The following is a 27,760-nucleotide window of genomic DNA, read 5'->3' as shown; positions in this document are numbered from 1 at the left end:
ATTTTCTTTCTTTATTTATTTAACATTTCTGTACTTAAACTACCCAGTTGTCTGGGGACAAGCTTAGGGCCTAATCCTGAAAACAGTTATGCATGTGGGGGGCTGGTTGTGATGGGTCATGAAACCAGAGAGCTATCTGGGAGTTTTTCTATACCAACTCCATTAGTTCATAAACATTAAGAATAGAGCTGGGCAAATGTTTTGACTGAAATGTTTTGGCAAAAAATGCAGATTCGGTGACTCCAAAACATTTCATGAATTCATATCAACCCTGCCAAATTGTTTCAGCAAAAGGTTTGGTTTTTTTTTTTCAAAATGAAATTTTTCAATTCAAAATGACTTTTCATTTAAAAATTCCCTTCATTTTTATCTTTTAAAAATTTGAAAATGTTTAAAAATGCTCAAAATCAAAACAAAACTTTTTGGTTTGGGGAGAATAAAAAGTTTGGTTTGGCCCGAAACAATTTTTTTTTAAACTTTTCGATTTGCCATAAATTTTGAAAAAATTCAATTTCTGTTAATCTCCGAATGATTTCTCCCCCTACCACACACACCAAATTTTTCAGAATTGCCAGAGAACTGAAAACTCCATTATTCACTGAGCTCTAATTAAGAACATTACATGCACATATGAGCATAGTTACTTTGAGCAATCAAGTGGCAGCAGAGATGTGAAAAATACAGCCACTGCTGAGAGTAGAGCAGGGCTTCAACGGGGACAAAGCATGGTGGGTGAGTTTGAAGTGGCACTTCTTTTTAAAGCCTGAAATCTTTCTCTGGTATCTCAGCTTGCATTTGAAAAAAAATATGTATTGTCCTTATGGTTATGGAGAACACTTTCACAATCTGAACCAAGTGTAACTGATGCAAAGATATCTGCCTGAGTTAACAGAAAGCCTGAAACAATTGCCTGAAATTGAGAGATGTGCTCTGCCTAACTGGAGAGTTAACACAGATGCCCGAAGATGATAATTTAATTGTTAACATTACTAATCATTTCACTGCTTAACGAAGCAGTGAGACAGGAGAAGGACAATCATATGAAGATCCACTGAGAGTGATGTTTCATTCTGGTTGCATTGGTGAGTGGTGATTGGGAAAGTAGTACCAATTTCTTTCACCTCAGTCAGACAGAAATACCAGAGGGTAGAAGCAGAACCCAGAGGAGCCCCTAAGCTCTGCCCCTTGTCCTGACCAGCAGAAACCTGTTCTGCTCTGGTGACAACTATGGAGCCAAATGACATCCTCTCTCGCTTTAGCAGCACTGTTCCTCCCTCACTAGGGTTGACTGCAGACCCAGGCAGAACCTGCTGCATTGGCTGCACTCAGTTCACATTTTCAAGCTTTTCTTTGCAATCATGAGGGTTAGAAACATAATTTTTTTAAACAAAAGCTAAGACTTTAATGTCAAAATCTGACACTGGAAACCAGAGCATGGTGTACCTATACCTTAATCCAGGCCAGCCCATGGGTATATCTGAACTCCACTGAGGGGAAGCCAAGCCTGAGGAACCCAGCCGACTGTGACTGACTTCTCAAGTAAGTGAAGCTTGGCTTGTGAGAAGAGAGGGGGACCAATCGAGCCCCGGATTAGAATGGGTGTAAATACACCTATTTTCATTTAGTTTCAACTACCATACCAACCATCCCTCCATTTTTTTAAGATACTCATCTCTACCTCAAAGTAAATTCCTTTGGGGATGAAATTTTCCAGACTTGGTCTCCTCCCAACCCTGAATTATTCTGGAAAGCTTTAGTCCAGAAAGTTCAGCTATATGTTTAAATTCTGATTAGAAATACATTCCGATTAGAAATTTTGCACTCAGGTAACTAAAACTTGGACTGGAGCTAGAAACATCAAATTTGGCTTGTTTGGTGTTATGGGTTCTATTCTTAAACAAGCTCAAAATGGGCTCTAAATCAAGGAACTTTCATGCTTTCATGCGCCACGGTTTGTGCATTGCTGCAAAAAGCACCCTATAAAAATTATGAATATGTTTCTTCTTCAAGATACATTTATTGAAAATATCTTGGGATTCTCACTACAGCACAGTGTAAAATCTTGACAGGAACTGGCATCTGTTTGTCTGTAGTGACTTTTGCAACTGACAGAGTTCCATTATTAAATGTTAGTTTTGCACATTAAATTTAGGGCTTGTCTACATGGCAAGCCAGGGTGTGAAACTACAGTGCACCAGTTTTCCGCGCAGTAAGGTCCTGTGAGGGCCCTGCTACAGCACAGTGAAAGTTCCAGAATGCGGCTCAGCGTTCAACTGCTACTTCAAAGCAGCAGTGCTCAGCCACACTCTGGGACTTTTGCTGTGCTGTATCAGCACCCACACGGGATGTTACTACACAGCAAGCTAGTGCGCTGTAGATTCACACCCCAGCTTGCTGTGCAGTAACTTGCCTTGTAGACAAGCCCTTAGAAATGAAGTAATATTTGCTGGAAAACTTAACTGGTGTAGTACAGCACAGTACATCCCACATATGTAAGCTGTATAAGAAATTTCAGTTTGTATGATCTTTTATATATTAGGGGATCTAAAGAGAGGGCATATTTTAAGGCAATGTTAACAAGTAGGCAGAATTCAACTTGACCTTTTAACATTAACCTTTAGAATTTCCTAACTTTTAAAGCTTAATCTCTCAATGTTGCATTGTATTAATGTGCCACTAATTTTTGCATGGAATATATGTATTAACATGGTGCAATTAATATTGGATTGCAAGGACACTTCAGAGGAAGTGAAGAAAAAACATGACATTGAAAGGCCATTTCAGAGTGGAGAGCCTGGCTCAACAATTCAGATCAGATATGCTGCTGCCTCTGAAGGAAGAAAAGATTTTAAATATTATTTTTTAAAATCTGTAACCATCAGGAAGACTGCTGCTGTTTTATTTGAAAGGGCTACTGTTAAGAGTGGGGAGAAAAAAAAAACTTTGAAGTAAATGTCTCTATTTAGCATACTGACTTTTCCCTAATTGCACACAGCAACGTGTTGCTCTCTCTTATACTTGCCTACAAAGAGCCTAGTAATCTGAAAGGTACGCTGAATGTATCAACACTTAGCCTTCAAGCTACAAATAATGATTCCATGCCAATATGTTACTACTTGAGAGATTCACCTGTAGGCAGGCAGAATGATCTTGTCAGCACATTGGAACTAACACTCCTACTTTTGTTAAAAGTTCAGTGGGATCATTCATGATTCTAAGTGGTCAGAGCCTAACAGGCTGCATCTCATTGCCCTCATCACTGTGTGGGGATATTGGTTCAGTGCTGAATCACGAAGAAGAATGCTACCAGCCTCACTTCCTGAAGTACTTGGATTTTCCAAGTCTTCCATCCAAGGCCCAACATTGCTTTTGGTATATGACATCTGACAAGATCACATCTGATGATAATATGGTTGCAGGCAGTGCTTAATTAGTGCCATGGCTTGCCAGGGCTGAGCCCCAGCACCTCTAGGCTTGGGAGTTCATAGCCCTGGCACGTTTAGGCTTGCTGCATCAGTTATGAATGTAAAAACATTGCTTGAGCCCCAACACCTAATTGCTTGAGCCCTGGCACCTTTCATTACAAATTAAGCACTGGTTGCAGGCTTAGAAGTTTCTGAGTATCTCTGAAGAAAGAGATACCTCCTTTTGTCTGGTTAGAGCAGGTAGTGTGTTGCCTTCCCAAATGAGCTAAATCATCATCTATCATCTTTGACTAACATGATTCCTATAAAAAGAAAAGGAGAACTTGTGGCACCTTAGAGACTAACCAATTTATTTGAGCATGAGCTTTCATGAGCTACAGCTGAAACCAATTATTCAGAGTTACTCTGAAACCAATTATTCCTACAGATCTTGCTTTTGGAAGGGAGTATTACAGGTTTAGTGCACATATAAAAAAAGTGCAGGTTTAGTGCACATATAAAAGATAACCTAACACAGATTCAGGTAATGGTTAATTTCTTTTTGGTCAAACTCTACCTGGATCAAAAGAATGAAACATGGCACATTTATGAAAAAAACTTAAGTCTTTTAGACTATGTATAAGAATCCAAAGCCTATCCTATGTTTCATATAACATCTCCTATTTGTGATGGGAAAGAAACTGAATTGATAGACAGGCACAAAAAATCATAATGTTTTATGCACCCATTAAATTGCAGTGTAGCAACAAATTCATGTCTAAGTTAGCTGAAGAACAGCAGCCACCCCATTATCATCCTACAAAATACAGTAATTACAGAAAACTGCTAAGTGCTGGAGTAAATGGGGTATGTAGAATCCCTGTTGCAAGATTTTCAATCCTGGTCTCATATTTAGCTCCATTTGGGTGTCAATTCCACTGCTAATATCATATTTGTAAAAGAGTTGATGAATTATGCAAAATTTAAAAACACAAACAGCCCAAATATGTTATCAGAAACTTCAAGGCTACATTTCTGTGGTCAGATTCCATGTTATTATTATTTTTTCTTGGTTACCATTAACAGTAAAATTACACCACAACCAAGCCAGCTGTGTGTTATTTATAGAGGCAGAATCATTATAAGGGCATGTTTTCGCGAATGGCAGCAGCAATGAGGTTTTTGCATTTTAAAACCAATTAAGAAAGAAAAAAAAAGTAATACATTATTTTCTATATTTCTTTTTCCTCTCTATAAACAGCTCCTTTTCTTTGACTGAGGCCACAAAATGCCCTCAAAAGCACTGCCAAAAAGAACATGGTTTATCGTGCATTTAAAGATCCTAATTACCCATCCATCCCTGTTAATCTCCCCAAACTACAAATCTACACATATTTGTTTTATAAAACCAATGAGAAACCTTTCCTTCCTCTGGAACCTTTCTTTTATATCTTGCCACACATTTATAGGGCCAAATACTCCGCTGTGCTGTGCAGCTGAGGAGAAGGGGGGAAGAAGGGAGGTGGCTCCTCTTTTCTGATCCTGGGACCAAAACAACCCCGGTATAATTTAGAGCAGCCACAAGGCTACTGTAAATTCTAACAGATTTAGCTGTCCCATTAGGCCCATTTTGAAAGTTCCTGCCACTTGGTGTAGTCTTGACCGTTTGAAAAGAAACACATTTGCTCTCTCAGAAGTATTTTTTATGACTCCCACAAAAGAAGTCATGTTTGGCAGGGATGATATAGCAGTATCCAAAGCAGGGAAATCAACCCAATCCTCCCTCAAGTTTGGTGGTGGATTTTTATCAAGGGGCTCTTGAGAGTCACCTCCAGCACATTGCAGATGGTTAAGGCTAAGATTGTGTCATGGATATTTTTAGTCAAAGTCATGGACAGGTCACGGGCAATAAAGAGAAATTCACAGAAGCCTGTGATCTGTCCCTGACTTTGACTAAAAATATCTGTGATATAATGGGAAGGGGCTAGGCAGCTGCCAGGTGACTGGGAGGTCCGGGGCCCCCACCACCTGAGGGGACTCAGAATTCCAGTGTCCCCCTTCCCACCCCTCAGCGGTGGGAGCTGCGGGGGTCCACCTGCCCCACTATCATGGCCAGGGAGCTGCGGGGATCCCCCTGGCCCGCGGCAGCTGGAAGTTGCAAGGTACCCCTGCTGTCCATGGTGGCTCGGAGCTTGGGGGCCCGCTGCCTCATGCGACAGGAGTATCTCACAGCTCCGTGCCACTGCAGGAGGCAGCGGGACCCTGCAGTTCCCAGCTGCCGGGGCTGAAGTCACAAGAGGTCTACAAAATCGTAGTCTTACTGATGGTGCTTGTAGATAAAACTGCCTGTAATCAGAGACAAGGTCGGTGAGGTCATATCTTTTATTTGACCAACTCTGTTGGGGAAAGAGAGAAGCTTTGGTGCTTACACAGAGCTCTTCTTCAGGTAATCATTTGGATTTTCCTGACAAACCATTCCTTCTAGCATCCTTGAGATTCAAAGGATGCCTCTGTGATTCAAGCTTCCTGACAGTAATCTTCAATTGCTTCTGCTTTTCCTGAACAACAACAAGGATGACAGGGAGGAATTCCTGGGGTGGGGAGGGTAGTGAAAGCAGTTGCTTCTTCTGTGGAAAGCAATAATGTTCCTGTTACAAGTTTAAGTGGAAGTGCTGCAAAGTGTAATCCAAACCAGAGCTTCACAAAGCTCCTTGCCAGCTCTCAGTGTAGGATATGTTACTCCTAACCACAAAATGTTCATTTACATTCAGCTTAGCTGGTGCATGATGACTTAACAAGTCTAAGACAGTCCTTAGTACTCTTATCAGGAATAAAGCTGGGATCCAATATACCTCAACCCTTCAGAGCAAAAAGCCCGCCATTTAGAAATAAACCCTGCCAGAAGCTGCTTGTGTCTCTTTTTACATAAGCATGCACTGGCACACATATGCATTGCTCATTTGGGACCTGATTCTGCCACCCTGACTCATGTTGGCCCCAATTCTGACAACATTTTTCCACCTACTTTACTATAAGAAAGCTAGCAGTCCCATTTACTCACCCATGTGAGCAAAGTTAAGTAGGTTCCTAAGTCTTTGCTGTATGTGCCATGTACTCATATGATTAATAGCTTACTCCCAAAGCAATTTCACTAATTTTAATGAGGCTACTTGAGCAATGCAGTACTGCTCAGTGTAAGCGTGGCAGAAGTGGGCCCTTAACTTAACTGGATCAAGCATCGTAGTCTCGTATGTCCCAGGTGCACCTGAAGAAGGTTCAAATCAACAATGCCTCTCTGTATTAGTCCAGTATAAAGCACCAAAGTGGAGAAGGAGAATGAGTGAAATTCATCAGATGTGATAAAATCAACGGGTCTTTCAGCAAAGCAATATATTTAGTACTGATACTAACAGAAGAGGGTAGGGGGGGAAAAGGATGGAGACACCTACTTGTCCAAGAGTGCATTCCATGCCACCAAGAAAATCTGCGTCTTTCAGTCCATTGTGGTTGCTGCTAATGTCATGGACTTCAAACCGTAGCCGCTGAACCTCTTCAAAGTAGAAGTCCACTGTGAATAACTTGGAGAAGATTGGATTTATACAGGTTCGAATCACTTCTGTCCTGTCAACCTGCCAAAAAAATACCCCCAAAAGTAAGAGAATTTGCCTCAGTGACTTCTTACTCTGTTAGTAATGGGCTCCAACATGAACCAAATTGAAAGCGAAATTAAAAAACAAAATTACACTCCACTTACGTAAATGAAGAATCTTTAAAAAGAGACAGTAGTTTAGATACAAAATGTGCTTGGCTTTTATTTTAAAAAAAGGTTTAATAAGCTAATTGGCTGAGCTTGTGAGGCTTTACATGCAACTCAATGGCATTTCTCTGTCTGTCTGTCGGACTGTCTTTTGTAACATACCTTTTGAATGTCACGTCCAATCATATTCTGGTATGAGGGGAATGGGAGCACGTAGAACTCCGGTGGGTGGGGGACATTTGGGGACCCTGGTATGGGGGAAGGTGGGAATGGGGATACACAGAGCCCCTACCATTGGGGCAGAAGAGTGTACTGTAGGGCATAAGGGGACATAGGAATGAGGGTGCACAAAGAGCCACCGGCATGGGGAAGAGATGGGGGGGCTCATGAATGGGAGACAGAGGGAACGGAGGGCACATAGGATTCCCTGACATGGGGAGACTGGAGTTGCATGGAGTCCCTTAATTCGAGGGGGATGGGTGTGTGGCACACAGGGAGCTTCTGGGGGAGAACGGAGGGATGAAAGGAGCCTTTGGCGAGTGCAATAAGCTAGGCCTATACAAGCTACAAAGTGTGCGACCCCCTAATGTTAATAGCAGAGTTCTCATGTGAAAACAGGAGTGAGGTAGATTTAAGAAATTTCCTATATTCTTGGAAACCCAAAGACAACACATTACTATATATTGTTTCTGGTTTTATAAGACAGTTTCCAAAAACACTTAGGCCACCATTGAACTAGGTGTAGTTTTAAGAAATAACGCAAACCCAGTACCAGAGAGCTCACAGTATAAGTTCTAGGCAATATTCAATGAGTGAACAAACAGATAAGGAAAGGGGACAGGGGGACAACCTAACGATAGAGAGAGATGCATTGCACCTGTGAGGAGTCACAGTGCTCTCAGTAGTCAAACTCAGAAATGCAGGAGAACATGAAATTGACTAGACACAGTGAGTGAAAGAGAGCAGTGCATGCTGAATGAAATGCAACAAATTAACAAACAGCACAGTGAAAAGTAAATTAAGGTCTATACTCTATATACATCTTCACTGCAACTCCATTGTCGTTAATGGAACTACACCCAGGATGAAGTTGCTTTTCTATCCACTGGTCAGGACTTTCAAAAAGATATCATTTTTATCTTTGCAGCGTTCCTTTAACCTTGAACTTTGTTACTTCACTGGGTGGCTTTATATTCATAGGCTTTTTTAAAGAATAAAAGGAAGGGGGACTGAGTCTAATGGGTATGTTATCACCTTTACCCCTTTCTTCCTAACCTTGTGCTCTCATGTAACAAAGATAACAAGAACAATACTGACTGCTGCTCTTCACCAACCACTGTGTAACTTTTAACTCTCTCTCTCTCTCACACACACACACCAATTGGCAAAATTAAACACCTGATCTCAGCAGAGAGGCCATGGGCTGTAAAGATACATAATAAAATTCATACTTGGAGAGCGTGATGAAACCTAGAGACCGGGCATCCCAGAAGTAGTCCCTTCAGACCACACTGAGAATATTGGTGAAGTATGAAGTAACCTACACTACTGCTACCTAGACCAACTGTTCTGTAGATAGTTAAAGGATTACAGTATCCAGTGCTATCAGCTTAGCATTTGCAAAGCAGCAAAGTCACAAAGAAAAATTAAATGGGTGGGGGAAAGAGGAAAGCTTTTAAAGGTATTCATTTGGAATTACTTGTATGAGTAGGGGCTGGGAGAATCAGGCTCTTGGAGAGTAATATATAAAATGTATTCATGTTTTTCTCACTAGTAAATCACATAATGAGAGTATCTGAGGGATGCTCATGCCTCTGCCCCATTCCCTAAAATTGTGCAAGAAACTCTATCAGATCAAAATGTATTGCTGTGTCTTCATAAGAGTGCTCAGAGAGTACTTTACACACACCTACAAATACAGTACCTGGTTTCTAACCTTAGAAGTAGTTTGTGCTGCTTTTCATTCTGCTGCATTATTGGTTACACTGCAAGCAATGGAAAAATTTCTATTTTCCACACACTTTGTCCCAGTCCCGAAAAAAACGAATAATTCTATAAGATTAAAGGAACCAATTCAAAAATGAGGTAGACATGGGCATGTCAGTCACTCATTAGACAACAGAAGTGACAGATTCTCTCTCTTAGGGAAGAGAGATGGGTTCCTTTGTCTAATCCTTGGTGAACAACATCGGTAATGGGCGAAAAGGCAAATGCTCGCTTAAGCTCCCAGAGAGAAAATGCCATAATAGCGCAAGAAGTGGCAATCAATAAAGACATGAAAAGAGTACAGTAAATCAAAAGCATGAAGAATAAAAAAAGTGAGGAGTGTGACAGACATGGCAATTTCTTGCAATATCCTGGACAAACCTTACTGATTTAAGTTTAAGTATTTTAGGAGTTCATTGTATTAAAAATGCAAATGTTTACGTATGATTGAGGGATTGTATGTAACGTGTAGGGAGGAGACCTGACTAACATAAACCCTGGGAAGCGGTATGAGTTTTTAAGGAGTCTTTTAAATGATATGCCAGACAAAGTGAACTTGTAGTTGAATGTGTTTCCTAGGAAATACTTGGGAGGAGGGGAATGCAAATTCTCATCTCTGGACCCAACCTTTTGAAGCTCTGCCCCGAGGAGAAACCCATTGTTTGCTGATCACCTGTTCCCAAGATCAAAGGCCCAAACTGTATAAAGCAGCAATTGAGGGTTCTGGTTCTGAGCAAATGATGTTATGAATTTGTAGCCATAGAAAAAACCCTTTTGGGGTTTGGGTTATCTTTGGTATGCTTATTAGCATGTGTGTAGGTTCTTTTATTGCTTTAATGTGTTTTCTCTGTAATGCTTTCACCTTACGCATACATGTGCTTGCTTAGGAAAAAGCTGTGTGGTACCTTACAGCTGTGGGAAATTACGCTGTTCATAGCTTCTGAGGAGAATGCAAAGCAGGCCTGTTTAGGTAGTATGCCTTTCTGGAGAATTCACAGCGTAGGCAGGGAGCTGTGCAGCCTGGAAATATCTCAATCAGGAGTGAGAGAAATGCGTGTCTCTGTCCAAGAGAGGTGATGGCTGGGAGCCAGACGCTTAAGAGTGGGTGCCCTTACTGGACCACAGAGGAGGAACACAAGTGCAGCTGCCCTGAACCATGACAAGGAGTCTATGGTAACACAGATTTATTTTAATGCTCTGAATGATTTGTGCTCATGAAAGGTGCCAGATTAACAGCTCTGGAGATAGAAATCATTTAATTTATTTATTTATTTATCAAACAGTTGCACCACTACTAATACCACTGCAATATCCTCACATGGCCCTACCAGTGTGCCTTGCAGTACTACAGAGAGTACAGCCCTGTACTACCACCACTAGAGGAGAGAGGCTCAGTCTCCTCATCCATGTCATTCTTGATCTCTTTGCTTAGACCAGTGGCTCTCCACCTTTCCAGACTACTGTACCCCCTTCAGGAGCCAGATTTGTCTTGCATACCCCCAAGTTTCACCTCACTTAAAAACTATTTGCTTAAAATATCATACATAAAAATACAAAAGTATCACAGCACACTGTTACTGAAAAATTGCTTACTTTCTCATTTTCATCCTATAATTAGAAAATAAATCAATTGGACTATAAATATTGTATTTACATTTCAGCGTATAGTATACAGAGCAATGTAAACAAGTCATTGTCTGTATGAAATTTTAGTTTGTACTAACTTCGCTAATGCATTTTATGTAGCCTGTTGTAAAACTAGGCAAATATCTAGAAGAGTTGATGTACCCCCTGGAAGACCTGTGTGTACCCCCAGGGTATGTGTATACCTGGTTGAGAACCACTGGCTTAGATTGCCAAAGAATGATGGTGCAAACCATTTTATGCACACTGTCCCCTAATCACTGCACAGAGAGAGACCACCAAATCTCTTCACACAGGCTATCAAGCAGTCTTTAGATTGCAGTAACTTTCAGTCTCAACTCACTGCCAAAAGGATCTGAATTCAAATGACTCACATAGTGGCAAAAGGCTCCATCTCTGAGGCTGTCAGTCAGTTCAATGACATGAATTTGACCTAATGTTCGAAGTAGAGAAACTCACAACTAGAGCTGGGCGAATAACTGCTTTTTTTTTTTTTTTTTTGATTCACTGGCAGTTGTGAAAAAACACAAACGGTTTGACCCAAACCAAATCCAAAAATTCAAAATAAAATAAAAATTAAAAAATCAGCAATTTGAAAAAAGTTGTCAAAATTGTTTAGTTTCTAGACTGTTTTTAACATGAAAGCAAAGTAAATGAAAGGCCTTGATCCACAAAATGGTAGCAGCGAAAGGAGGAAGAGCTGGAGAAGCCTTCCTTATAAACTTTTGCCCAGTGAATGCCTGGGTCAGACATTCACCCACGATGTGGGAGACCCAGGTTAGACTCCCTCACCCTTTGCCTGACGTGGACAAGGAATTTGAAGATGGGAGTCCCATACTGCAGGAGAGGGCCCTAACCACTGGGTTATGGGATATCCTGGTGTAGGGCTCTCTCAGTCTCTCCTGCTAAAGCTCTTCCACTGTGTATAAATACTTAAATAGTCCTTGGAGCAGTGACATGAAAAGATTTGTGTCTCTCACCTCTAAGAGGAGTGTCCTAACCACTGGGATACAGAGTCATTCTAATGCTCTCTCTCTGGCCCAATGAATATTTAAGTAAGTGAAACACCTTCTACAGGAGAGACTGAGAAAAAGCCACCCCAGGCTATCCTGTAACTGAGGGGTTGGGATACTCTTCTACCATGTAGGAGAGACCGAAGTTCAAATCCCTACCGACGGGATTGAAAAAGACGAGTGCACTAATCACTGAGCTAAAGCCTATAAAGGGAGAAACAACCTTCTGCATTTGGTAAATGGTGCCTAAATTCGGGGGGAGGAGGGAGGGAATGGCCAAAACTAGGTGAATTTGTGTTACATTCACATATAGTTTTCGGTGGACCAAAGCTCTACTCACAACCAATCATCTGGGTTTCTTCTGAACTGAAAGTGATCCAATCCGCTTGCAGATGAATGGTCCTTTCGCACAACCGTGCACCAACTCAGTGAAAACATCCAAAACATCTTTAAACTCTTTCCTTCACCCAAAGTTTTCTTTAATTTAATCTACTAAACCAATTCCTTGTAAATTTCATATATTATCCATCAAGTTAATGGCAAGCACACTGCTTAACAAATTGACCATTTCAAAGGGCCTCTTTCAGGAGTATGTAAGACCTCTGCAGCTAGAATCTAAGAAATCTTCCTTGGCCCTCTCTCATCAGCACTATTATGCAGCCACAGGGATAGTTCCCTTTCCTCTTTCCTTGTGTAGGTGCAGAAAGCAGCAGGATTTAGGCCTAAGTGTTCAAGGGCAGAGCTAAAAAGAGACTGTTCAAGGGAGTGCACTGCATGCAAATGGAGGGATGTGGCTGGAGAGAGACAATAAGAATCCAAGTGTCATTTGTGAAAGGAAAACATCTGCTTTTTCAGGCCTGTGGTTGACTGAAATCCTTCCCTTGACATATATTGTATTATAATAAAGCCCATTTTTCTGAATTTCCCAAGCTTTCCATGTTATTGAGATAATACATCATGCCAGCATGTCAGAATATTGCATTATGCAAAAAATCTATATGGAGAGAAGCAATGTCAATAACACCACAAGCTATATAATTCTTCATGAGCTGCCAGCTCCTCTCGGCAGTCAGCACTTTACAATAGCATCAACCCCATTAGTCTAACTTGTCTCTGGTTTAACTTTGTCAGCATATTTCACAATTATGCTGCACCTTGCTTGGAAAGGCCCGCAGTGTCCCTCAGCTCAGAAACAGCATTCTTCGTCACTTCCTGACTGACTGTTGTGTAACTGTACACGATTAGACAGCAGCTGCGTTCCACGCTAGAGAAACAGTGATGGGTGAAGTGATTCAAGTATATATATACTCCAATCACTTTGGGATCCTTTGGCATGAAAGGTGCTATATAAATGCAAGATTGTCATTAACTATAGCCGTTGGGGAATCTATTCTTTTCCAAGTGAAGTATCCTAGCAGGTAGGTTTAATTTCAAAATATGAAAGTTCTTTTAATGATTGCGCAACCCATAGGAAAATGTGAGGGAAACTGGTTTACAGGCTCTCATAGGTGTCCCAGCTTTTAGCTGGTATCACTAAAGAGGCCATTTTCCTAGAACATGGCAGTGTCCATCAGGAGACTCAGGGTAAGGCTTACTTGTTTTAGTCTGCCATAGCTCACCTCAATACCTGTCGGCCCTGCTGAATTCAGGTGCTGGGGCATTTGGCAACACACTCTGGGAGGGAGTTTGGGTGCAGGAGGGAACTCAGGGCTGGGGCAGGGGATTGGGGTATGAGAGGGGGTTCGGGGTGGTGCTGACCTCAGGTGGCTCCTGGGAAGTGGTGACATTTCCCTCCGGCTCCTAGGCAGAGGGATGGCCAGGGGGGCTTAGCGTGCTGCCCCTGCCCGCAGGTGCCACCCAATCTCAGCTCCCATTAGCTGCGGTTCCTGGCCAGTGGGAGCTGTGGAGCCGGCGCTCGGGGCGGCGCCTGAGGGAGGGGGCAGCGCTCAGAGCTCCCCTGGCTGCCCCTTCGCCTAGGAGCCGGACATGTCAGCCACTTGCTGAGAGCTATGCGGAGACAGGCAGGAAGCCTGCCAGCCCTGCTGCGCTGCCAACCAGACTTAAAGGCCCAGTCAGCATTGCTGACCGGAGCCGCCAGGGTCCCTTTTAGAGCGGGAGTTCCAGTCACAAACTGGACACCCAACAACCCTACTTCTTAAAGATACCACCAATAATAGGGTCATGCCTGTGGCCTTAAGATTTGTTGGACCCCAACACTTGTGCCACCTGCTATTTTGGGCTACTATCAAGCAAGACATTGCATGTGAAACAATGTAGAAGAGTGGGATGAATTTTCAAAAGAAATTAATGGCAGCTATATGCGTGCTTGATCCATGTCAGCAGTTCTGCCTGTTGCTAAAATTTATCTCAAAGAAAACAATGCTACAGCTAGTAGCACAATCACTAAACCCAGTCTGTCACATGTTTGGGATTAACTGCTCATTGTATTCCTCTCAGTCTCTGAGTGCAATCGCATTAGCTGACCCTCTCTGACTGGGTCTTGGGATACAGCACTGTGTGTACCAACCCTGATTGCTCAGCAAGCCCAACTAAATTAGGGTGCCCTGCAAGACATCCCTATGCACTTCTATTTTATCTAAAGCTTCGATAGGCCTACTTTATCCCATGTACCCCAACCTTGGGGGGTGGGGGGGCGGTAACCTGCAGTCTCTGGCTCCCTCTCTCCCCTGCTCTTAAACTGCTGACAAGTTTCTAACCCCCTCAAAGTTCCTTTGAGCACCACTAGCAGGTCTGCTCCAGGATGGACTTCCAAAGAGTTCTCTCTGCATTGTTCTTTAATTATCAGTGAATGTGCAGCAATCAGAAGCATTTGTCCACTTTCCTGTCTACCTGCAAACCAGTCCTGGAGGAATTAACCTCTGTGTAATCATATAGCAACCAACGTAAACACAATAAAACAGGCAGATGAACATATCATATTAGTAAAACAATACAGGCATCTCCCACATCCTCCATATAAAATCCTGAGAAGTAGCAAGCATATGAGAGAGAATTGTTGTGATAAGAATTAGATCAGTTCAATGGGGGAAAGAATGCTATGCTGCTGGTTCCTGCTAGAGACAGATTTCCCTTTAAATTTGTACTTTGCTTTAAAATTTAAAATGATTTTTTTTTTAATATAAATGTTTCTTTCCATAATTTTGCTTATATAGCTTTGCACTCACTGCTCTCAGTCAGAAACAGAAAAGGAAGGGCAAAGGAGCTGGTTAGAGGGGGATCTTTCATCTCCTCCACAATTAACAGCTGGAAATGAAAGCCAATTCAAGCAAGAGAAACCAACAAGACCTGGTTCAGACAGCTGGCACTGATGACTAACATCCCAGACCCTAATATGATTATAGATACAGCTTTTTCTAAGTGCCCCTGGGCTTGGGAAGCTGGATAGCTGAGGGGATTACTTAAGAAGTGAAGCTTTTCACCTGTAGGTCATGCATTAAAATTTCACACAAGTTAGTTGCAGGTAAACATCACTAGGGACGGCTGTTTGATGGCTGTGTGTTTTCCATTCAGTTCCTACTAAGCATGTATCCATGTCACTAACAAACTCACCATTATCTCAGTGGGCACTAACTGGCACCTTTGTTGGTAGTCTCAGCAGAGAGGCCAAGAGATGAATGTCTGTAGTATCTGAACTGCCTTCTTACCCCTACGGAAGAGTCTTCCAGGTTTAAAGCATTTACTTATACCTTTAAAAAATAATGCCAGTGGCAGGGGGGAGTTGTAAACATGCAAATCCCATTCAGAAAAGACAGAATGTGAGCACTGGCCCTATAGCGTGCTCTTTGGAAATTTTATCAGTCTGTATCTTTTCAGCAAGACGCAGTCCGTTAGTTAAACACATTTTTCTCAATATATTTTACAGACGAGAATAAAATAAAGGGCTAAGTTTTCACTGAAAGCCATTCTAGAAATATTGATTCAATCAGGCAAATCACATTTGTCAGGGGGGATGATAAAATGTATTTCGATGAAGAGGTGGTATTATTTTTAGGTCATTTGAATTTTAACAAGACTGAAACTTTTCCTGATACAGTAGCTTATGCAAAATTCTGATACAAGTGTAAAGCAATTTACACTTCGCTTGGTGGCTCATGAGTATGTTTTTTTTATTAACAGTGCTTTCACACCACTTCATCTCTATTCCACAAATGAAGAGTCATTGAAAAGGTTACCCTACTGTATAACTCTTGTTTTCATGTTAATAGATGTTTGGAAATAGTGAAGAGGAGCAAATATACCTTTAACTCTTTCGTAGCCTAAAGATTGCAAAGCAGCACATAGCAAGCCTGTTATTACTACCACAAAAGCTATGGGCTGTAGACAGGCTGGAAATGAACTGTTCACTGTGAATGACCTCAAAATATCTACAGGTAATTTATTTTACTTATTTAATATTTATACTAAATACCACCCAAAGGTACAAGTCAGAATAAGGACACCCCACCGTACTAAGCATTGTACAAGCATATGGGAAAACACTGTCCATGCCCCAAATATACAAGACATACAGTGCAGTGAGAGTAAAGATGTATAATTCTTTCACTTTCTGAGTGTCCGAAATAGGGTCTTGATTTACAGAAAGTGCTGAGCAGCTACCATCTGAAACTCTTTATGGTGTCTCAAGTTAGGCACCCAAAAATTGAGGCACCAAACTGGCTAGTTGCTTGAAAATGTATGCCTAAGTTTTCAACCTGGATATGAGGACGGTTAGGCTGCGTGTACCCTACACCTTTGTAACCAAGTCCGGGGACAACCAGGTCCCCAGACTCCATTGTAGCTGCTAGGATACATGGGACCTTAGTCTCACTTGACAAACTGCTCAATCACTCAGTTAAAGAAAAATAACCACTACATTCATCTGAGCATAAACCTCTCTTCTGTCCAGTCCATGTTTTCACCATCTCTTCTCCAGCAGAACTCAGAATGTTAAATGTAACTATGAAATATTACACACATTCCCATATTACACGTACACATTTCTAGAAGAGGCTATTACTAGTATCTTGCAAAGAAAAAAAAACATGTACTTTTCACTCTGCAGTCCATTTAATCAGCCTCTGCTGGGAAGACCTGAACTTATGCTGAGCTGATGCTCTAGCGTAATCATTAGTTGCCTGATAATCTAAAGAGAAGTAGTGCCTTTCAACAGTATTCAACTGTTCTGTAACTATCTCATCATAGTTGGCTGGAATATCCAAGGTAGCTGCTGTAAGAAGCATTACACTTCATTACAACATAAGAGCAATAGATGGGGGGGAAATCTGGCTTTATGCAGTTCTAATATAAAGCGAAGGATCTGAAATGAAGACGTGAGAAACCATTTTTTGTGCCTTTTGCCTTGCTCAGAAACAACATTTTGGAATTTTTTTTTATTGTTTTATGCGGATGATATTTCCATTTTTCATAGGTAACACAAAAGTTTCTATTGAATTGCCACTATTGTTGAGAGTCCGACTCAGCTTAGATATTTCTACAGCCTTGTCAATATTTTTGTGAGATTTCTGCTCAGTGAAAATGCCTTTTTAACATCTTTTTAACATCTTTACTAGCAGAAAAGGTCTACTTCATGGACCCCATTCTTACAACATCTTTACTAGCAGAAAAGGTCTACTTCATGGACCCCATTCTTACAGTCAAGCCTTGTCTCATCTTTATTGTCATTTTTTCTGTCAATCTATTACGACTCTAAGGGTGACATTCTGGCCCTATTGGAGTCATTAGGAGTTTTGCAATGGACTTGAATAGGGCCAGGGTTTCATCCTAAGAATTTAAATAACCCTAACATTTCCTTTTCCATTAGCATCAGATTCATAACATTACCTCACACATTCAGTCACCTACAACTAGTTCTCTGCAAGTTACATGGCTGATTCTCTTTTGCCACTTCGCACTGTGGGAATAAGTTCATTGGGCTATGTAATACTCCTAGCAAGTTACAAGTACCTTATCAAATCCACTTCATCAGAAAACCAAATACAGAACAAGAGCAGGCTTTCAACTACCTTCCAGAAATTGTTTTAATTATTAAATATTTAATAGTTATTATATAGCTAGCACTTAGAAGCCACAACTGAGATCAGTCCCCATTGTGTTAAACATATGGGAAAAAGCTACTAATACTATGGTGATGGGGGGTTATGTATGTAGCTATATAGATCAACGGATGCGATCATGCTTGCATCAGACCTTGTGCGTCCTTTCTGCATTGACTATCACATGGCCAGTCCAGATGAAAAGAGACAATGTTGCTAGGCTGGAGAAAATAGCGGAGTTTATAATAGCTCCCTAGAATGATGGAGCTAATATAAACCTTTTGTCCACCTTTTCTCACTCTGATTCACAACCTGGGGTTTAGCTGGATCTTTAGTTGCTTCTTCATGTCCAGATTGCATCAATGGCTAAGAGGAGAGCTGGGTCCACAGCAAACCCAGTAAACACACATAACTCATCTTATAACCGGATTCTAAAATTGTACAGGTCAAGATTTTTTTTAAAGGATCTAGTGATATTTTGACTAGTGCTGACCGTGACACTTTAAAGAGGCCTGACCTTCAGAGGGAAGAGGTTCAGCACTTTCTGAAATCAGACCCTTTAAAGGTATCTCAATCTGGGCACCCCAAATAACTAGTCACTTTTGAAATCTTGGCCATAGTACACTGGGTATCAGAGATATCTTTCTTTTTAACCTTGACTATCTTTTCGTGCCGTAGCAGCACTTGATGGCAGGATGGAATATTGATTCTCGCATCATGCTCACTTGGCCCCTGAAGATGTATTTTGTTAAGGTAGTTTCCAATAAAATGTCTGTACTAGGCACTGTGCACTGTGATCCTGGGGCCATTCTCTTTCAATACTTACAGCTAACAAAATACCTTCCAGGCATCTATAAACAAACAAACAAAAAAAGGGGGGAGGGGGAGGAGAAGACAGAAAATAGTGCCCCTAGTTACACTTGTGTAACCCCACTGAACCAGTCCAGGTGTGACTGAGGGCAGAATATGTCCCAGTGTGTTATGCCTCCAGCACAGACAGATGCAGATACAATCTCATCAGTAACACGATCAAGGAAATGATCAGAGAACCAAGGAGATTGTGGAACAGTCCTTCAAACACAGCAAAGATTTTAATCTGCTTGCTTTTATTCCAGTCCATACAGTGGCTAAAAATTATCATTCCCTCCAAAGCAGGGGTTTGTGGTGGTAGACAGAGGCTACCTCTAAATCCCAGGACTATTTGAATAAAATGAAGGCATTTCTTGCAAGAGAAGAGCAAAACTAAAGAAAATAGTGGTGCATGCAGATTAGATGTGCGTATACATAAGTGTGTTAATTTAATGCTCATTTTGTCGTCTTCTTCTAAGTTTCTACAGTAGTGGTATTATTTGGTGGGGTTCCCATCCTGCTTTGAAGAGTCCAAACGAATCCCAACAAATCCAAACTTAACCACTTCCCAGGGTTTTCTTAATAATACCAATAACAAAAATATAAACCTATGTCTAAATTCTCCCACAAAATTTGGATGTTCCTGTGGCTTTCCCAGAGGCCCTTCCTCATGCCAGCCCTTAGTTTCCTCTGCTCCAGAGAGAAGATCCAAATCCACTTTGGTCCTCATTGAAGCTCACAAGATCTGCCTGTCAATGTGAGTCAGCAGTATTTATTTTGCATATTTATGCAGTTATTCTAGCACTGGAGGACCTTAGAGTGACTCAGCGTAACACCAACAGACCCTGGTTGTTGGCAGGCAGGATCGAACTTGGGAGCTAAATGCATGAGCCTCTATTGAATGAGCTAAAAGCCCTATGGCTCTTAGCTAAGGTTGTAGAGCAGACTCATTAATCTCTCTGAGTGGTCTCGGTGCCACTAGATGGGACAGAACGTCACACTCAGGAGGTGTGTGGGTTACATCAGCAGAGAAACTTCTAACTTCTTATGCAGTCTTGGGAGCTACCTAGCAGTAACACTTAAAGTGCCTTTCAGCACAGTTGTTGTTGTAATTATGCATTACTTTGTTTTTGAGTCAGCTGAAATATATTGTATCAAATCTTTCCGAACCCTTCCCCCCACCAGAAAAAAAGATCTTTTTAAAACTAAGGGCATAGAGGGCAAATCTGTCTGGTAACCTGCACATCACAGAGAATTTGTTCATGGAATATACTGTAAATTATCCCAGGTTCCTATCTTGAACAGTTAAGATGAACTGAGAAAACTATAGCAAATTACAACAACGCAACTGGCATGTGATGTGTGAATGGTGCCTGCTTGAATGGATTATAGTTCAAGTGGAGTGTCATATGTAACTTATTCTAGTTCTTTGTTAGCGAAGCCATTGTGAGCGGATGGAGAGTGTAAGAATAGGGATCAGTAGGCATTTCTATGATAGTTACATGCTGTGATTTCAGTCTTGGGGGAAATTTTTCAAAGGTGCGTAAGGGCACCTAACTGCCCTTTGTACCTTTGAAAAATCTCTTCCTTCTCCATCCACAGCTGTTTTAAACTGTCCCAACTCCACTGATTTCTCTGACAACTACAACTTACCCCAGCTATGGGTCTGTCCCTCTGTGTTAGTACCTGTGTTAAATTGATGAGCAGGCCATGGGTGAACTAAATGTTCCAAAAGGTGCCGGTAATAAAAGTACTGTACCTTCTTTTCCACCAACCTACCTCCTGGGTGCTCATTAAACACTGCAGGAGAGGAGCAATGATTATGATACCATGCCATAGAGTGTTCAGACAGGACTTGTAATTGGGTCAAAGTGCCTTAATGAACTGTAGTAATATACTTAAGTAAATGTCTAAAATTATAAAATTGATATCAGTGGCAATTGTGGGTGCACATCGCAGGATTGGGCCCATAGTGTTCTCATAAAAAGTCTACATTGAATCTGGTTGATGCTATGAGCAACACATTTTTTCAGCATGGTTTAGAGAATGCCTTTCCAAAGCCTCTTAATGAATTTTGATCCCACTATAAGTCTTGTATAAATACATCACCATAATCACTCTGTGGCAGGAGTGTCAAAAATGCCACTCCCTGTATAAGTAATGAGCACTCAGAAGGCAGAATGATGGACAGAAAGCACAGTAGTTTTATTAACTGCATAAGCACTCTCCTCAGATGGAGTCTGATTAGGCTTCTGGAAATGTCTAGCTCACATTGGGTATGCTTAGAAACCTCACACAGGCTTTACCGAAGGCACTTCCACGCTAAAATTACATCATTCATTTGCACAATCATTGGGACACCAGTGAAAACCGAGGATGCTCATCAACTTGCAGGATAAGGGTTTCTGACCCCACCCCGCCTTGCCTGTAATTTCTTCAGTTGTCTATCTGTCTTTCATCTAATACTCTTGGATGCCCCCTCAGGTTGCATGAATTATACAACCCCCAAACCAAGTGCTTAGGATTGATGCTAGTCTTTATATACATAACAATCTTTTAAATGAAGATCATATGTTCAAACACAACACTTAGTATTGCTTTTTTTTTTGACAATTTGATGCGTCAGGCTTCAATCCAATATCCCCTCAGTTTATATTCTCTCTCCACCCTGCTTGTTTTTATGACGCATTGATTCTTTGCGGGAGACAAGTGTGGCATCTCGTGGCATCCTTCCAGATGGTGATCTGGAGGTATAATGTATTGCACTGCATAGCTTCATGTTCTGTTAGCCACAATAACAAATTAGCAGCACAGTCATAGACAGGATTTGCAATCCAGGGCACAGCTCTATCCTAGGCAGACATTTGTGGGTTCTTTTTAAATAGGGTATTTTAATCTATAGTCTTTCCCAAGACTTAAGAAAGCTCCCTGGGGCTGCAGTTCTTGATTGACAGAGCTTTCAATTTCACATTATAATACTTGCAGTCAATGGTAGTAGGAGAGAGGTCATTTTGCTGTTTATTTCTGTGTCAAAGGGGGCAGATTTTTATCAGTGAATAACTACACAGACTAATTTTTTTTTCACCAACATATTATCAATTTACTATTTTCCGACAAGCTGAATATTTTAAGATACGGGTCTAACATAGAGGCACACTAATGTCAAAATGAAAAAGTCACAGGATGCTTTGTGTACCCAGCATTAAGCTCTTAAAGGGGAAGAAAATTCCAGCTCAGGTGCAGACTTGCTCCAGTTGGACTCTTCAGGGTTTGGCTTGATTTTTTACTTTTTTAAAAACTCTACTTTCACCTTGCTATTTGTTGAGTCACTACATAATCCATATTCCTATTGGAAACAAGAAAACAAGGTCACCCAGCTGGTCTTAGAAACAGGATTAGAAGTGGGCCAGATGCTTGGAAGCGTCTCTTTTCCAGAGTCCATCATCAAGGAATTGCAGTTGTACAGCCAGAGTAATGCACTTGCAGTTAAGGGTATGTCTTCGTTGCAGAGTTATCTCAGGTGACTGGCACCCAGGTTAGCCTACATCAGGTGTGAGCCACTGTACTACAAACCCCCACCTGAATTGCTATGTCCCCACTGGTGCTGCACTCCCCTGTGTGTGTTACTAGGACTTCTGGGGGAATATCCCATGGTTCTTAGCACTGCAGTAAGTTGAGCCACTCTGTGATTCTTTCCCAGTGAGTTATGGGAGAATTTGTCCATCCTTCTGAGCACAAGGAGGGCGTTATGAGAAGGCAGTAGAGTAATACTAGCATTCGAGGGATTTAGCCTGCATCTAAACTACAAAGCAGGCAGGTTATCAGCCTAAGTGAGAGCAACACCTGGGCTCTGATCTGTACCCCTATTGGGCTAACTAGCCTGGATGTAAAGCACCAAGCTGGTGAGAAGGTTTGTGTGTGGACAGGAAGCAGGTTAGGGGTAAAACCTGTAAGAGCTCAAGTTAAGTCTGCAGTGAAGACATACCCCATATTGCACTGGAACAATGGAATACAAAGGGGCCAAACTATTCCAAAGTGAATAACAGAGAACCCCAGGGTATATCTTCACGCATTTCCTGCTTCTGCTATTTAACAGGTATATTTCAGAATCAATTCTTAGTATCACTATCAGCTGTAGCTCAGTTCCAGTTAATCCATTCACACTGGAAGTGGGAATGTCATGGCAATGCAGCGAAGATGTGTCACCTCTCTGATTGCTTTACATCTGCTTTAAAGAAAGCAGCCTGCTAGTCTGACAGAAGTTTGGGGGCTGTCTGAGGATTCCTAGTCTACATCAATGCTTACATCTGTATTGTATTTTCTAAAATAGTTCTCTGCAATCATTTGGCTCACTAGTACACAACTGTTCTGGATGCAGGAGCTGCTTGTAACTGAGTGTAGATTGTACCATTCTGAGAACCTATTGCTGGATAAAAATATGTACTTGACAAAGTCACAGAGTTTTGGAAAAAAGCTTAATAAAAAAGAGTGAAGTTGTTAGATGGTCCTTGACTGGCTGGGCATTAGTGTGATTACATTACAGTAAGTGAGGAAACCACGTTAGGTCAGTGACCGATTAATTAATTGACTATAAATAGTGATTTAGTAATTTATTTATACTGATAAAGATTTTCTAATTTATATACTTGGGGACCTGGAGCGTAACTAATATGGCTTCTCATATAGGTTTATGAATCATGTCAGTTGATACAGGCCCAGTCAGGCTGTCAGCTTAAGAAATTCATCTGCTAATGATACACTCATAATTAAAGATTTATTAATTTGCTTCTAATGTCATAATTCAAATGTTAAATCAATTATGTCACTGATGCATTAAAAACAGGGAAACAAAGTACACAATTATGTAGCACATACTGTACGATACCATGGCTCCTCATACTCCCAATTCACTGACAAGTCAATGGGACTCTTTCCAGTGCCTTCAATGAGCTTTGGGTCAGGCCTTGAACTGACTGTCCAGAAAAAAACACTTTTCCTACCCCCCCCACTTCCCCCCCCATCAACATCCTTAGCTGCTGTTTAGTTTCAATGTGAAACAGAAAAAGTCCTCACAAGACCACCAATTAGGCCCCATTTGCTTACACAACAGCAGCATAAAGACCTGATGCAGTTCTGACTGAAAGCAGTGTAAACCTTTCCACTGACTACAGTGGCAGTTAGGCCCTATGGGCAGTATTTGTATTTCAGCCCAATGACCCACGCCATCAGATCACGTATGGTGCCATCAATATGTGTAGCTCACTGTGTAGTAATAGAAAATACCAGGAGTACTTGTGACACCTTAGAGACTAACACATTTATCTTGCCTAGAAAATCATCCTGCATGTTAACCCTGTGGTTGTTCATTGTGTGTTGGTCTTGGATTGAAAATCATGAAATTATCAACACCGTATGTAACTAGCCTTTTTTCTTCTTTTGAAAACCAAGTTTGTGCTAACTGCCAAGCCCTGAAATCAGGTCTCACAAACGATGGCTTTTTGACATTAAGAAGTCAATATTTACTAAGCATTTCCACATGGTAGTTATCTGAGTTACCACAGTGTTGCCTGATACTCAGAACAGGTGACAACTGTGGTCAGTCACATGCCACATACTTGGAACTTTTGCTACTTTCTAAATAAAGACCACAATAGTTAATCCTAAGGGCAGCTTTTGGAGCTTTATTAATTGAAGCAGCCCAAACACCACCACAAATGTCCTACTACAGTATGCCATCATTCTAATGTTCAGCGGCGTAGTGATAATCTTATAAATGGCACTTTTTATACAGTACATAAATACCTTATGTACCATACATTAAAGTAGCCTACAGAAAATGGGTGCATAACTCCTTTAGGCCCCTTTGGAAAGCTTAGCCCAGAGATTTATGGGATCACAATCCAAAGGGCAAGAACTGAGAGCCAAAAGTGCGTCAGAGCAAGGCTCTGAGCTCAACAAGGAAGTTGCTTAATCTTTCAGATCTGACACGCACCTGACTTGAGAGGTGTCAGTGACCTTATCAATGGCAACATGTTATAACAGCCTATATGCCAAACTCTTACAGTAGACAATGTACAACATCTTAAAAATCTATTTGTTGCTTATTAAAAATGATATGATCTTATGCTTGCAGCAACTAGGATCTAATGATTACATCAATTAATTAAATAAATCTTTCATTGTAACTGCTTTATACAGGATGTTTTATTAGTTTTGATCCAAGGGAAAAGGTCCAGACATCATTTGGTAATAATTTCAAAGTGCTTCCTCACAATAAATATTTCTAGCCGTCCTTGTGCTCACATGTGATTCTAATTAACTTGTCATCAATGTAGATTTTGCATTTATTTCCAAAGTAGTTTCACGTACTTTAGGGACTTGCGGAACTGGGGACATGTAAATATCTAGGAAGATATTGTTATAAACTTGCAGAGAGTTAGAAATATTGTCATTTCCAAATGCATTAGAGTTTTTTGCATCATGTTTAAAATGTTTTCTTCCCTGTAATTTTTACTTTGCACTAATAAGATTAATATATTTTAGACATGGTAGGTTTCTAATATCACGTTCAGCAAGTTTATCAAGGGCTTTTGCTCAAGCGAGTCATTTTAATATCTGCCCTTTACATATCTCCTCTAAAATTCCTCTTGCAGGGCTTCTTTTCCAAGGGCTCTTCTGAGTGTCATGGTGCTTTATATTAGCAAACAGACACAGGCGAAAATGAGAACTGTAAATAGTGCCTGAAGAAAATTAATCTTTAGACCCAGATTACTATGAAGAAATATTCCTGTTGTGATTCTGTACAAAAACTTGGGCAAAATAGAAAACAAGTTTCTAAATGCTGTTCCAACTTGAAAGAGATTTACAGCTACAGGATTTGCCACTCATGCTTTATTTATCTTACAGACCAAGATCCAAATAAAGAATTACAGGGGCGATGAGAGGCAGAATAGTCTAAGTAGGGAAGGCACTGAACTGGGACACCGCATATATCCAAGTTCAGTTCCAGGCTTTGCCACAGATTTCCTGTGTGACCCTCTACTGGTCACTTAATCTCCCTGTGCCTCAGTTCTTCATCTGTAAAAATGGAAAAAATAGTTCCCTTTTCTTAGTCTTTGTCTTGTTCATGTAGATTGTAAGCTCTTTGGGGGCAGAGACTGTCTCTCTAGTATATGTATATACAGCTCTTAGTACAAAGGGGCCTTGAATTTGGTTAGGGCTTCTAGAGAGCCATTGTAAAACAAGTATTAGTAATAATGATCATAATTATTGGTGGTGATGAAAATTACCCTAACGTACTCCTGCAGCACATACCAGACAGACAGAACAAGAATGCCCTTTTGGACCACTACCAGGCACTCTTATGCAGTAACAGCAGTTTAAAAAGGGAACCCCATGTTGCAGGAGGAGTAGATAATTGTAAAGCAACAAAGCAATACCTTCTTGCATAATACAGAACATCTTTAGCAAACCCCAGTCATCGTTCAAAACAACAAACAGTGAACAAATGTGCACTCTTCGGCAAACAAAAAGAAGCTGTGACCTCAGAGAATCTAGTCCACTGCACTGGGAGCCAGCACCACCGCTGGCAGCTCTCTTAGCAGCAATTATTGCTGGCACTTCTTCAACTGACCGTATTGTGGCCAAAGAATTGCTTGTACTTAGCTATCATAACTTGATATATTATGCAACTTGAGCCTGGAACCTGTAAATGATAATGCCTGGGCATATTACTTCAACTGTGAGGAGCTCCACTGACTAGAGTCCACCTGGGGCCTATCAGCTGCAGGGTCAGAGCACTGGTCATTAGGACTGAGACATACTTAAATCTACCCACAAACTATTCAGACCAAAGCAGCATTTCTGATAGGGATATTCAACTCTCTCTCCAGGCAGAATGACATTTCTGACACATTTGAAACAATCTACGTGCTCACTGCCAGGTTCAGGTGACGGTAGTCATTATCTTGTGGCGTGACATTACAAGCAGTGAGGAGAAGAGAGTACAGGCTGCCATGGCTGCAGAAGAACAAAGACTGGGGAAAACCGATGACAGTGGGAGGAGAATCTGTGTGACAGAATCTGTGGAAGAACATTGTTCAGCTCAGTATCTTATTGCCATTCATGGGGGATAAAAAGACAGCAGTGTGACAGAATAATTACCACAGACAAAAACTACTCTATTCCATTTCAAATGGATAGAAACCAAGTGAAGCAGATACCACCACAGATTAAACATGTGTCAATACAAAGAAAAACACAATACAGTAGCATCTGGGCTTCAAACAATCAGTATTTTCAGAAAGCCAACCCATTTTACACAGGAGTTAGTAACAAAATAGCTGCCTCTTCTAACAGCTACTTTTATTACTTCTTGAGAGGACAACCTTTTTGTTTATCCGTAGAAGGTAGTGCACATGGTCAAGCAACTCAGAGAAAATGGATTTATCCATACATGCTGAAAATTAGGAGAGAAAAAATAAATGCAATTAAATCACGCACTGAAATCATGAGACATATAAAGTCTTTTACCATTATATTTATCTTCAGTCTTCTACCTTTTCTTTTATTTATTGCCACTAGAAGGTTTATGTTGCAGGTCTCATAGTTCACAGCCCAGTGCTGGGATTCAGAACTGGGTTCTATTCCTGGCTTTACCATCAGCTCCCTGTGTTAACCCTAAGCAACACACTTACAATCAGATTTTCAGAAATGGCCTCTTATTTTGGACGACAGGTTCGGAACACACAACTTCTGATACCCCAGGTCTGATTTTCGGAGCTGCTGAGCATTCAGAGCTCCCAAGCATTCAGAGCTCCCATTGATTCCAGCTGGAACTGTAAGAGCTCAGCACTTCTGTATGTCAAGCCTGAGGCATCTAAAAGAAGGAGCTGAAGAGTAGCAATCTACACTGCCAGCTTTTCCCTACAAGAGAACTCATTCCTCCCATGTCTGAGGGTCCACAGACTGAAGTTACAGGTTCCATGTAGCATTACCTGTAACTTTTGCCTTGGGTTTGTAAAAGTTTGTTATGAAGGTTTTTTAAAGACGCAA

General features: G+C 41.1%; 1 protein-coding gene across 2 annotated transcripts in view; it reads right to left on the bottom strand.

Moving 5' to 3' along the window:
• CPNE4 (copine 4) overlaps positions 1-27,760 on the bottom strand; it is a 321,822-nt gene that overhangs the window by 131,621 nt on the left and 162,441 nt on the right. For both annotated transcript variants that reach the window (XM_074945561.1, XM_074945562.1), the window contains one exon: positions 6,854-7,033. In XM_074945561.1, the coding sequence (XP_074801662.1) occupies positions 6,854-7,033 (180 nt within the window). The remainder of the gene's footprint in view (positions 1-6,853; positions 7,034-27,760) is intronic.

This window comes from Natator depressus, chromosome 2 (assembly GCF_965152275.1).
Source record: "Natator depressus isolate rNatDep1 chromosome 2, rNatDep2.hap1, whole genome shotgun sequence".
NCBI classification, from domain to species: Eukaryota; Metazoa; Chordata; order Testudines; family Cheloniidae; genus Natator; species Natator depressus.
This window is presented reverse-complemented; position numbering and strand designations above follow the sequence as displayed.